At 37.7% G+C, this 13,007-nt stretch overlaps 1 protein-coding gene across 1 annotated transcript in view; it reads right to left on the bottom strand.

Annotated features, from left to right (window-relative positions):
* Positions 1–12,717, bottom strand: part of LOC110573134 (disintegrin and metalloproteinase domain-containing protein 32-like) — a 191,288-nt gene extending 178,571 nt beyond the window's left edge. The window contains exon 1 of the mRNA XM_021681555.1: positions 12,657–12,717. Within this exon, the coding sequence (XP_021537230.1) occupies positions 12,657–12,717 (61 nt within the window). The remainder of the gene's footprint in view (positions 1–12,656) is intronic.
* Between the last annotated feature and the right edge of the window lie 290 nt (positions 12,718–13,007).

Below are 13,007 nucleotides of genomic sequence, written 5' to 3'. Positions count from 1 at the left end.
CTTCATCAAGATAAAAAGCTTTTGCAAAGCAAAGGAAACAGTCAACAAAACCAAAAGACAACCGACAGAATGGGAGAAGATATTTGTGAATGACATATCAGATAAAGGGCTAGTATCCAAAATCTATAAAGAACTCATCAAACTCAACACCCAAAGAACAAAGAATCCAATCAAGAAATGGGCAGAAGACATGAACAGACATTTTTCCAAAGAAGACATCCAAATGGCCAACAGACACATGAAAAAGTGCTCAATATCGCTCGGCATCAGGGAAACCCAAATCAAAACCTCAATGAGATACCACCTCACACCAGTCAGAATGGCTAAAATGAACAAGTCAGGAAATGACAAATGTTGGCGGGGATGCGGAGAAAGGGGAACCCTCCTACACTGTTGGTGGGAATGCAAGCTGGTGCAGCCACTCTGGAAAACTGTATGGAGGTTCCTCAAAAAGTTGAAAATAGAGCTACCCTATGATCCAGCAATTGCACTACTGGGTATTTACCCCAAAGATACAAAAGTAGGGATCCAAAGGGGTATGTGCACCCCGATGTTTATAGCAGCAATGTCCACAATAGCCAAACTGTGGAAAGAGCCAAGATGTCCATCAACAGATGAATGGATAAAGAAGATGTGGTATAGATATACAATGGAATATTATGCAGCCATCAAAAGGAATGAGATCTTGCCATTTGCAACGACGTGGATGGAACTGGAGGGTATTATGTTGAGTGAAATAAGTCAAACAGAGAAAGACATGTATCATATGATCTCACTGATATGAGGAATTCTTAATCTCAGAAAACAAACTGAGGGTTGCTGGAGTGGGGGGTGGGGTGGGAAGGATGGGGTGACTGGGTGATAGACACTGGGGAGGGTATGTGCTCTGGTAAGCGCTGTGAATTGTGCAAGACTGTTGAATCTCAGATCTGTACCTCTGAAACAAATAATGCAATATATGTTAAGGAAAAAAAAAAAAGAAGAAGAAGAAGGTAGCGGGAGGGGAAGAATGAAGTGGGGGAAATCGGAGGGGTAGACGAACCATGAGAGACGATGGACTCTGAAAAACAAACTGAGGGTTCTAGAGGGGAGGGGGGTGGGAGGATGGGTTAGCCTGGTGGTGGGTATTGAGGAGGGCACATTCTGCATGGAGCACTGGGTGTTATGCACAAACAATGAATCATGGAACACTTCATCTAAAACTAATGATGTAATGTATGGGGATTAACATAAGAATAAAAAAAAAAAAGAAATACAAAGAGCAATGATTTCCACAGATCTGTACCTCTGCAATATATGTTAAGGAAAAAAAAAAGAAGAAGAAGAAGAGAGCAGGAGGGGAAGAACGAAGGGGGGGAAATCAGAGGGGGAGACGAACCATGAGAGACAATGGACTCTGAAAAACAAACTGAGGGTTTTAGAGGGGAGGGGGGTGGGAGGATGGGTTAGCCTGGTGATGGGTACTGAGGAGGGCACATTCTGCATGGAGCACTGGGTGTTATGCACAAACAATGAATCATGGAACACTACATCTAAAACTAATGATGTAATGTATGGTGATTAACATAACAATAAAAAAATTTTAAAAAAATAAAGAGCAGTGAATCCTGTTACTTTCCTATTTTGTTTGTTTGATTTGTGCTGATGATAAGCAATAATGACAATGAGTTGTCTTAAGTTTAATCAGGTGGTGACTGCAATAACAAATATTGTTCTAAACATAGTCTCTTTACTGAAGCAAAGCAACACAGGCATTGGCACCTGCATGTAATCCCTGATAGAAAAAGGTGTTTTCTCTAACCCAATAAGCAGAGAATTCCAGGAGCAAGTTTGCATTCTCACTTGACAGTGAGAGCAATGTACCTTCACCATCCTTACTGCCTCAGGTATTTATCACTTTTAGTTTTACTTCTTCCTAGACCCTAACATCTCACTGTCTGTGGTAAGGGGAATAATAATTCCTCTCAAAGATGTCCATACCCTAATCACCAGAACCTGTGAATATGTCAGGTTACATAGCAAAGTATATTAGGGTTGCCAATAAGCTGACCTTAAAATAGGGAATTTATCTTGTATTATCCATGTGGTCTTAATTTAATCACAAGAGTCCTTAAAAGAAGATGAATGGGGCTGAAGAGAGAACCAGAAAGATGGTAGTGTGAAAAGAACTCAGCCCAATGCTCCTAGCTTTGAAGGTGGGAGGAAGGGGGCCCAGCCAAAGAATGCAAACAGCCATTAGAATCTGGAAAAGGCAAGGAAACAGGTTGTCTACTACAGCCTGCAGAAGGAACACAGCACTGCCAAGGCCTTGATTTTAGCCCAAGGAGATCCATTTTACAAACTGTAAGATAATAAATTTGTATTGTTTAAGCCACTAAATTTGTGGTAACCTGTTACAGCAACAATAATATTAATACATCATCTAAGAGAAAATTATTCTGGAATTCTGGAATGAAACTGGACCACTATCTCACACCATATACAAATATAAATTCAAAATGGATTAAAAACTTGAATATATAACCTGAAACCATTAAACTCCTACAAGAAAAAGTAGGCAGTAAGCTCTTTGACATCAGTCTTAGCAATATTTTTTTTGGATCAGCCTCTTCAAGGAAGAGCAAAAAAAACTAAAAATAGGGACGCCTGGGTGGCTCAGTCGGTTAAGTGGTTGCCTTCGGCCCAGGTCATGATCCCAGGGTCCTGGGATCGAGTCCCACATCGGGCTCCTTGCTCAGCAGGGAACCTGCTTCTCCCTCTCTCTCCCTCTGCTTGTGCTCTCTCTGTCAAATAAATAAAATCTTTAAAAAAAAAAAAAACTAAAAATAAATAATGGGATTACATCAAACTAAAAAACTTGTACAGCAAAGGAAACCATCAACAAAATGAAAAGGCAAGCTATTGAATGAGAGATTTTGTAAATCATACATCTGATAAGGGGTTAATATCCAAAATATCCAAAAGTTAATATCCAAAGAACTCACACAACTTAATATCTAAAAACACCCCAAATGAACAACCCAACTAAGAAATGGGCAGAGGACTTAAATACACATTACTCCAAAGAAAACATACAGATGGCCAAGAGGCCCATGAAAAGATGTTTAACATCATTAATCACCAGGGAAATACAAATCAAAACTATAATGAGATCAAAAAGACAAAAAATAGTGTTGGCAAGGATGTGGAGAAAAGGAAACCCTCGTACACTGTTGGTGGGAATGTAAGTTAGTGTAGCCACTGGAAAAGAGTATGGAAGTCCTCAAAAAATGAAAACTAGAGCTACCATATGATGCAGTGATTCCATTTCTGGGTATTTAGCCAAAGAAAACAAAACACCAATTCGAAGAAAAGATATATGCACCCTTATGTTCACAGCAGCATAATTTACAATAGGTAAGATATGGAAGCAAACAAAGTGCCCATCAATAGTTGAATGGATAAAGAACATTACACAATGGAACATTACTCAGCAATCACAAAGAAGGAAATCTTGCCATTCTGACAACATAGATGGACCTAGAGGGTATTATGCTAAGTGAAATATGTCAGATGGAGAAAGATAAATACCACATGATTTCACTTGTATGCGGAATCTAAAAAACAAAAGAAAAAACAAAACAGAAACAGACTCATAGATACAGGTAACAAACTGTTCATTAACAGAGGGGAACGGGATGGATTGGGTGGGGGGAAATAGATGAAGGACATTAAGAGGTACAAACTTCCAGTTATAAAATAAATAAGTCATGGCAATGTAATGTACAGCATAGGGAATATAGTCAATCATATTTTAATAAATTTGTATGGTAACCAGACTTATTGTGGAGATCATTTTGTAGTGTATAAAAACATTGAATCACTATGATGCACACCTGACATTAATAGGATGTTATGTGTGAAGTATACTTCAGTTTAAAAAAAATAAAATTTGGGGCATCTGGATGGAGTCAGTTAAGCGTCTGCCTTTGGCTCAGGTCCTGATCCTGGGATCGAGTCGGCTTCTCCCTCTCCCCTTGCCCCCCCACCCCGTACTCTCCTTCTCTCTTGTCCTCTCCTTCTCTCTCTCAAATAAGTAAAATCTTTTTTAAGAAATTAAATAAAAATTTTTAAATGAAATAAATAAAATTTGAACTGACTGGAATTTGGATGATATAAGAAATTGTTAAATTTTAAGGTGTGATCACGATCCTGTGGTTATATTTCAAAAGTATCTTTTTGTCATTTAGCAATACATACTGGAGTATTTAGAGATGAAACGATATGTCTATAATTTGCTCCAAATAATGGAACAGAGGAAGTGGTGAGGAACATAAAAAGAAAAAGAACTGGCCAGGAGTTTATAACTATTGAAGGTGAGTTCTTTATACTCCTCTACTTTTGCATTTATTTGAAATTTCCGTAATTAAAATTTTAAAAAAAAAGTAGAGGCCAAATAGCAATGGAGTGATATCTTCAAAGTGCTATTGGAAAAATAACTGTCAACCTGAAATTCCATACCAAGCTAAACTGTCATTCAAGAGTGAGGGAGATATAAAGATATTTTCAAGTCAACCGCAGACATTTTGCCACTCAGAATTCTTATGAAAAATCTAAAAAACAAAGAAGTGTTAGAAACAAAGTAAGCAAAGAAAGCAGTAAACAGTGGATAAATCTAAGCAAACTTGACTGAGTAAACAGTAATAGAGATGATGACTAATTTTGGAAACAATAAATAAAAGTGGCACTAAATACTAAATAACAATAATATGGAAGAAGATGAAGGTGGTGTCTGACAACTTTCTATGGTCATCGTCTTTTTTGGAAGAAATTATATTCTTAACTTGGGACTTTGTTACATTACAATTAGAAATACAAAACACATAAGACAGGAAATGAGATTTTTTTAAATGTTCTCATATAAAAAGCATAATACATAGAAAGCATAAAATACCATAATAGATTTAAATACAAATATACCTAATCCTTGAGAGCTGAATGGCTTTTCCAGTTTACTACCTACGTAGATCTGGAAATTTCAGGGCCCAAGGGCTATTTTAATTCTTAAATAGTCAAAAGCTTTTTTAATCTGAGTTTGAAATTCCTTTGCTAATATACTACCTTCAAAAACTTAGTAGTTCCTCATCTAGTTGCTTTCAATATAAGTTATACACATACAAAACTTTTTAAAGTCATAATTTTCAAATCTGCTTTATTTCTATGTCTTTTATATTTTGGATACTTGGCCCCTTTCAGACAAATGATTTGCAAATATTTTCTGTCTTCTCTAATTTCTTTGCCTAACTCTTATTTCTCCCTTCCTCCCCTCCCATCTCTCTTTCTCTCTCTCCCTCTTTCAACTTAATGATGGCAGCCTTGAGTCTATCTAGAAAAATATATGCCCATACCCTTAATTAGGGCTCTGCCCTGAGTAATTTTATCTAATTGAGAGTTTTACTGATGCACTGGTGTTCAAACCTTTTTAAATTCCATTTCTTACTATTTGGAATGTGGAATCAGTCACCTTTGAAAATCCTGAAAGGCCCCAAATTTCTGGATTTATTCCCTATCATTTCTTTCTGCAAACTGGCCAATTGTTCCCTGAGATTATCTCCTTCTCTTACCACTTTGCCAAACTTGAGTAATTACACTGACCTCCACTGCAGAAAGATAACATTCTGTTATCTAACTTCTGTAGAATGCAATCATACAGTTTAACTATAACTTTATGAAATACAACTTTATGAAATGTTTTGTAACTTCCAGTTGGTTTCAATTTTTTGTGATCTATCATCCATTACCCACCATTCATTGCCCAGCAGCTCAAAGACATCTATTTTAAGTTTGTTATGACAGCACACCACTTAAAAGTTCCAATTTCTATATTAGTCAACTTAGGCTGACCAGGCTATAGAATGGTAATAAGTAAAATACTGAAGTCTTGGTGACTTAACACAATAAAAGCTTATTTGTTTTTCATGTAAAGTCTGATGAGGGTCACCAGGAGCTTTCATTGAAGGAGTGACTCAAAGATCCAGGCTCCCTCCAACTGGTAACACCATAAACTCAGCTCATGGCTTCAAAGATGACTGTGGCACCAGAAAAGAGAGATGGAAGAAGGAGACCAACTCTTAATTGTCTTGATCCAAAAATTACACACATCATTTCTTCTTAACCTCATGAGCAAGAGATAGTTTGGAAAAAGGCCAAGAAATGTAGGCAAAAGGTAGATACTCAGTGAGCACTGAGGAATCTGTCACAAAAAAGGAGGGAAAATATATACTTACAGCAAATATTAGTCAAAGTAAAGTTGATGTAGCTATGTTAATACTAGCACAAATAGATTTCAGTGGGGCAAAAGCATTATTAGGAATAAACAGAAGCAGGGCGCCTGGATGGCTCAGTTGTTAAGCGTCTGCCTTCAGCTCAGGTCATGATCCCAGGGTCCTGGGATTGAGCCCCGCATCAGCATCAGGCTCCCCGCTCGGCGGGAAGCCTGCTTCTCCCTCTCCCACTCCCCCTGCTTTTGTTCCCTCTCTCTTCCTCTGTCTCTCTCTGTCAAATAAATAAATAAAATCTTAAAAAAAAAAATAGGAATAAACAGAAACAGGATATGGTTAATAAAAATAAACCAGAATGAATGCAAAAGAATGAAGTTGGAACGCTCCCTCACACCATATATAAAAATTAACTTAAAATGGATCAACAACATAAATTTAAGAGATAAAACAATAAAATTATTAGAAGAATAAATCTTCATGATTATAGATTTGGCAATGGATTCTTAGATATGACACCAAAAACACGAGCAATGTTAAGAAAAAAATACATATATTAGATTTCATTAAAATTAAAAACTTTTGTTTTTGTGAATCAAAGGACACTCACAAGAAAGTAAAGACAGCCTACTGAATGAGAAAAGATATTTGCAAATCATTTCTCTGAAATAGGTCTAGCATCCAGAATATAAAAAGAACTCGCACAGCTTGACAACAAAAAGAACAACAAATTTTAAAAACAGATTTGAACACTCATTTCTCCAAAGATACACAAAGGGTCAATAAGCACATGAAAAGATGCTCAACATCACTAATCATTGGGAGAATGCAAATCATAGCCAAAAGGAGATACCATGATATATCCACTAGGAAGACTATAATCATTTAAAAATAAAATAAAAATAACGTGTTGGAAAGAATGTGGAAATTTGGAACCTCTGTACTCTGCTGGTAGGAATGTAAAATTGTGTAGCCACTATGAAAAACAGTGTGACAGTTCCTCAAAAAAATTAAAAATAGAATTACCATATGATTCAGCAACTCCTCTTCTGAATATATATGCAAAAGAAATGAAAATAGGGACTCAAACAAGTACATGCCCATATATGTTCATGGCAGCATTATTCATAATGTCCCAAAAGAAGATGCAACCCAAATATCCATCTATAGATGAATAGATAAACAAAATGAAATATATATTTATCCATTTATATTCCACACAACAGAATATTACTCAGCCTTAAAAAGGAGAAAATTCTGACACATGCTACAACATAGATGAATATTGAGGGAGTCAAGCTAAGTGAAATAAACCAGTCACAAGAAGATAAATACTCCACAATTCCAGTTATATGAGGTACCTAATATCCACAGAGACATAAAGTAGAACGGTGGTTTCCATAAGCTGAGGGGAGAGGGGAATGAGGAGTTAGTGTTTAATGGGTACGGAGTTTCAGCTTGGGAAGATGAAAAAAATTCTGGAGATGGATGGTGGTGATGGCTGCACAACAATGTGAATGTACTCGATGCCATTAAACCTTACACTTAAAAATGGTTAAAATGAGTACCAAACAGAAATCACAGAGCTGAAAAATACAATAAATTAACTGAAAATTTCAGTAGAGGGGTTCAACAGCAGACTAGACAAACAAAAGCTAAAGGAGTTCATCATTACTAGACCGGTCTTATAAGAACTGTTAAAGAGAGCACTTTGTGCTGAAACAAAAGGATACTAATTAGTAACACGAAACATCTGAAAGTATAAAACTCACTGGTAGAGCTAGAAAAAATCTACAAAAATAAAGGGGAAACAATATATTTTCCTTAATTAGTTTCTACTTAAAAAGCAATAAACTGTAAAAATCAGGGAAAAAAATAGTTCAAATGGTAAATTTTATGTTATGTATATTTTATCACAATTTATAAGCTGCTGTATAATGGGTATAGTACTTCCATTTTGCAAGATAAATAGGCTCTCGAGATAGGTTACACAATAATGTGGATGTACTTAACACTACTGACCTATACACTTAAAAATGGTTAAGATAGCAAGTTTGCAGGAAAACAGGCTAATAAATAAAAGTCAATCACTTTCCTACACATCAGCAAGGAACAAGTAGAATTTGAAACTTAAAACACAATGTCATTTATATGAGCATCCAAAAAAATGAAATACTTAGATTAGTCCATCTTCATGGAGAGTACAACTCAATACTGTCAAAATGCCAGTTCTTCTCAACTTGGCTCTATAGATTCAATACAATCTTAATCAAAATCCCATTAACTCATTCATTCTAAAGTTTATACAAAGAGGCAAAAGACCCAGAATAGCAAATTCAATACTGAAGGAGAAGAATAAAGTTGAGACTGCCACTATCTGACTAAATGACTTGTTATAAAGCTACAGTAATCAAAAAAGTGTGGTACCAGTGAAAGAATAGACAAATAGATCAATCAAACAGAATAAAGAGTCCAGAAAAAAACCCTACATAAATACAGTCAACTGATCTTTGATAAGAGAGCAAAGGCAATACAAAAGAGCAGATAACCTTTTCAACAAACAGTTTTGGGACAAGTGAATTTCCACATGCAAAAAAAAAAAAATCTGACACAAACTTTACACACTTCACAAAAATCAACCCCAAATGGATCACAGACATAAATGTAAAATGCAAATTATGATTAGGTATGGCAATAATTTTTTAGATAAAACACCCATAATGCATGAAGAAACAAATGATAAGCTGTACCTCATTAAAATGAAAAACTTCTGCTCTGCAAAAGACAATGTCAAGAAAATAAGAAGACAAGTCACAGACCACAGACTGGGAGAAAATATTTGCAAAAGGCATATCTGATAAAAGATTGTTCATCCAAAATATACACAGAACTCTTAAAACTCAACAATAAGAAAATGAAGAACCCAATTTAAAAATGGGCAAAACACCTGAACAGACACCTCCTCAAAAAAAAAAGAGAGAGAGAGAGAGAGATGGCATATTAAGAAGATGAAAAGATGCGGGCGCCTGGGTGGCTCAGTTGGTTAAGCAACTGCCTTCGGCTCAGGTCATGATCCTGGAGTCCCGGGATCGAGTCCCGCATCGGGCTCCCTGCTCGGCAGGGAGTCTGCTTCTCCCTCTGACCCTCCCCCCTCTCATGTGCTCTCTCTCTCAAATAAATAAATAAATAATCTTTAAAAAAAAAAAAGACGCTTTATATCATATGTCACTAGATAACTGCAAATTAAAATGAGATACCATTACATACCCATTAAAATAACCAAAATCCATAACACTGACTACACCTAAAGCTGGCAAGGATGGGAGGCAACAGGAACTCTCCTTCACTGTTGGTGGGAATGCAAAAATGATATAACCACTGTGGAAGATAGCTTGGCAGTTTCTTACAAAACTAAACATACTCTTACCATATAATTCAACAATCCCACCCCTTGGTATTTACACAAAGGAGTTGAAAACTTTTGTTCAAACAAAAAATCTGCACACAGATGTTTCTAACAGCTTTATCCATAACTGCCAAAACTTGCAAGCAACCAAGATATCCTTCAGTAGGTGAATGGATAAACTGGTACATCTAGATAATGAAATAATACTCAGGGAAAAAGAAGTAAGATAAACAAGCCATGAAAAGACATGGAAGAACCTTAAATGTATATTTCTAAGTGAAAAAAGCCAGTCTGAATAGGCTACATACTGAATGATTCCAACTACATGACATTCTAGAAAAAGCAAAACTACAGAGACAGAAAAAAGTCGGTGTTGTTGGGAGTTAGGGGAGAGGGAAGGATGAATAGGCTGAGCACAGAGGATTTTTAAGACACCGAAACTAAAAAAAAAAAAAAAAAAAAGACACTGAAACTACTCTATATACCACAATAGTGGATACATGTCACAATACGTTTGTCAAATCCAAAGAATGTACAACAGGCAAAGTGAATCCTAGGTAAACTATGGACTCTGGGTGATAATAATGTGTCACTGTAGGATCATCGATTTTAACAAAGTACCAAATGTAACAAATGTGTGGGATGTCAATAGCAGAGGGGGTGCATGTGTGAGGATGGTGTGTATGGGGAATCTCTGTACCTTCCTCTTAATTTTGCTATGAACCTAAAACACTCTAAAAAAATAAAGCTTATTCATTTTTTTAAAAATTGTTAAGATGATAAATTTTATGTTATGTGCATTTTACTTTAATTTAAAATTAAAAATTAAGGACGCCTGGGTGGCTCAGTCGTTGGGCATCTGCCTTTGGCTCAGGTCATGATCCCAGGGTCCTGGGACCGAGCCCTGCGTCGGGCTCCCTGCTCTGCGGGAAGCCTGCTTCTCCCTCTCCCACTCCCCCTGCTTGTGTTCCCTCTCTTGCTATGTATCTCTCTGTCAAATAAATAAATAAAATCTTTAAAAAAAATTAAAAATTAAAAAACAAAGGTACTGCATTAAAAAAAACCTCATGAGTAAAAAATCCAACGTTCAAGATCCCATGAATTCTTTTTTTTTTTTTTAAGATTTTATTTATTTATTTGAGAGAGAGCACATGAGAGGGGTTAGGGTCAGAGGGAGAAGCAGACTCCCTGCCGAGCAGGGAGCCCGATGCGGGACTCGATCCCGGGACTCCAGGATCATGACCTGAGCCGAAGGCAGTCGCTTAACCAACTGAGCCACCCAGGCGCCCGATTCCATGAATTCTTAATAGAACATATTTTGAAAAGTTCATTGATATGTTTTTATTGCATATTGCAACTAACTTTTACCATTTATCAAGTATTGATGTAGTATCCAAAGAATACTGGTAATTATCTGAAAAGGTTATTAAAATATTCCTCCCTTTTCCAACTATATAAGCTGGATTTTCTTCATATACTTCAAATAAAACATAGCAACAGATTCAATGCAGAAATAGATATGAGAATCTAGCTATCATCTATTAAGCCAGACATTAAAGAGATTTACAAAAATCTAAAATCGTGCCAGTGTTCTAAATTCTTCTTGTTTCAGAAAATAGTTATTTTTTAAATGTGTAACTTATGTTACATATAATAGATATGTTGCTGTCATTTTTAAATGAATAAAAATTCTTAAATTTCTATATTAATTTCCAAAATGACAAATATTAACAGATATAAACAAAACGTAAGCAAAAGCTCTTTGAGAATTTCTATAATTGTTAATGTGTAAAGAAAAATTCCAAAAAGTTTGCAAACCACTGCATTAAAATACTGAGTGTGTTATGGTGTGTTATGGTGAAGGTTTGTGTCCCCCCAGAATTTCATGCTGAAGTCCTAACCCCAGTGTGATGCTATTTAGAAATGGGACCTTTGGAAGGTAATTAGGGCTAAGGGTGGCCATGAAGGTGGATCTCTCAGGATGGGATCAGTGTCCTTATAAGAAGGGTTTGCTCTCTCTCCCCACACGAAGAGGCCATCTGAGTACATAGCAAGAAAGCCATGGTCTATTAGCCAGGAAGAAAGACCTCACCAGATCCCCAACCCGATGGCATCCTGGGCTCAGACTTCCTATCTTCAGAACTGTGAGAAAATAAATTTCTGTTGTTTAAGCCACCCCATCTAGGGCATTTTGTTATGGCAGCTCAAGGTCACTAATATAGCATGCAACAGCAAAAAGACTGGTAACAATCCAAAAGTCTATTAATAAAAGAACTGGCTAAATAAACTGTGGCACCTCCAAACAAGGGAGTACTGTGCAGATGGGGAGAAAAGATACTCCATGTACTGACACTGACACAGGATGGCAAGATTCAGAAGTGTATAAAAAGGGGAGAAAAATAAGAACATATCTAAAATGTTTGTTTGCATCTAAACCAGCCCTAATATATTTTAAAATTTTGAGGCTTCTTTATGCTGTTCTTTGTATCCTGCCATAATGTACCTTTGTCACTCAGCGTTAACAGACGCTGAATCTTTTTTTTTTTTTTTTTTTTTTGACTGCAGGGCAAATTATTCCCATAGGTATGCCAGACAAGTTATGTTGGAACAAATGGTATGCGAGGAGAGTACGGCTTTTGTTTTCGTTTTCGTTTGGGTTTTGAGTGGAGTTCAAGAAGATTCTGGGGTGCTTCTGAGTGCAGGAAACGTTGGGGCAGTTTTGTGAAGTGCATGAAAGACCTACAAGAAAGGCTACCCCCACCCTAGATTCAAAAAGAAAGAGATTTGTCCTTGAGCTCATTAAAGTTATTTTCCCTTCTAGGGAGTCTCTTCTCTATCCCTACAGAGCGCCCCCAAAGGCCGGGTTTCCAGGCTACCGCGGGGATTCAATCGAGTTGGGCCACCATTTGGCCGAAGCAGGTTCTCCTTGAAAGAAGGAAAAGAAAAACCTTCGTCTGCCCAGACCCCGTGTAACAGGGTCTCCGCTGCCTTACCCAGTCCTGACGCCAGCAAGCCACCGAGCCCAGCGAGCAGCAGCAGCATTAGGCGGAGCATGGTGTGGCTTCTGGGCTCCGAGAGTGGACTGAGCCGGCGGCCGTTGAGAGCGCTCGAAGGACGCCTCGGCCGCCGCTCACCCGCGCGCGCTCGTGGGGCGGCGGTCTCGCGAGGCCGCTGTGGCCAGGGGCGCGCAGGCTAGGCAGCGCCCCGAATGCTAGTCGCCTGCAGGGAGCGCCCACCTTGCCCCCAGCCTAAATCCCGCGTGCCCGACCGAGAGAGCCCGCGGCTCAGGTGGGGTTATCCAGCCACCCGTGCCGTCGCAGTTGCGGTCCCCCACCAACCTTTCG

This window comes from Neomonachus schauinslandi, chromosome 2 (assembly GCF_002201575.2).
Source record: "Neomonachus schauinslandi chromosome 2, ASM220157v2, whole genome shotgun sequence".
NCBI classification, from domain to species: Eukaryota; Metazoa; Chordata; class Mammalia; order Carnivora; family Phocidae; genus Neomonachus; species Neomonachus schauinslandi.
The sequence above is the reverse complement of the archived record's forward strand: the minus strand, read 5'-3'. Positions and strand labels throughout refer to the sequence as shown.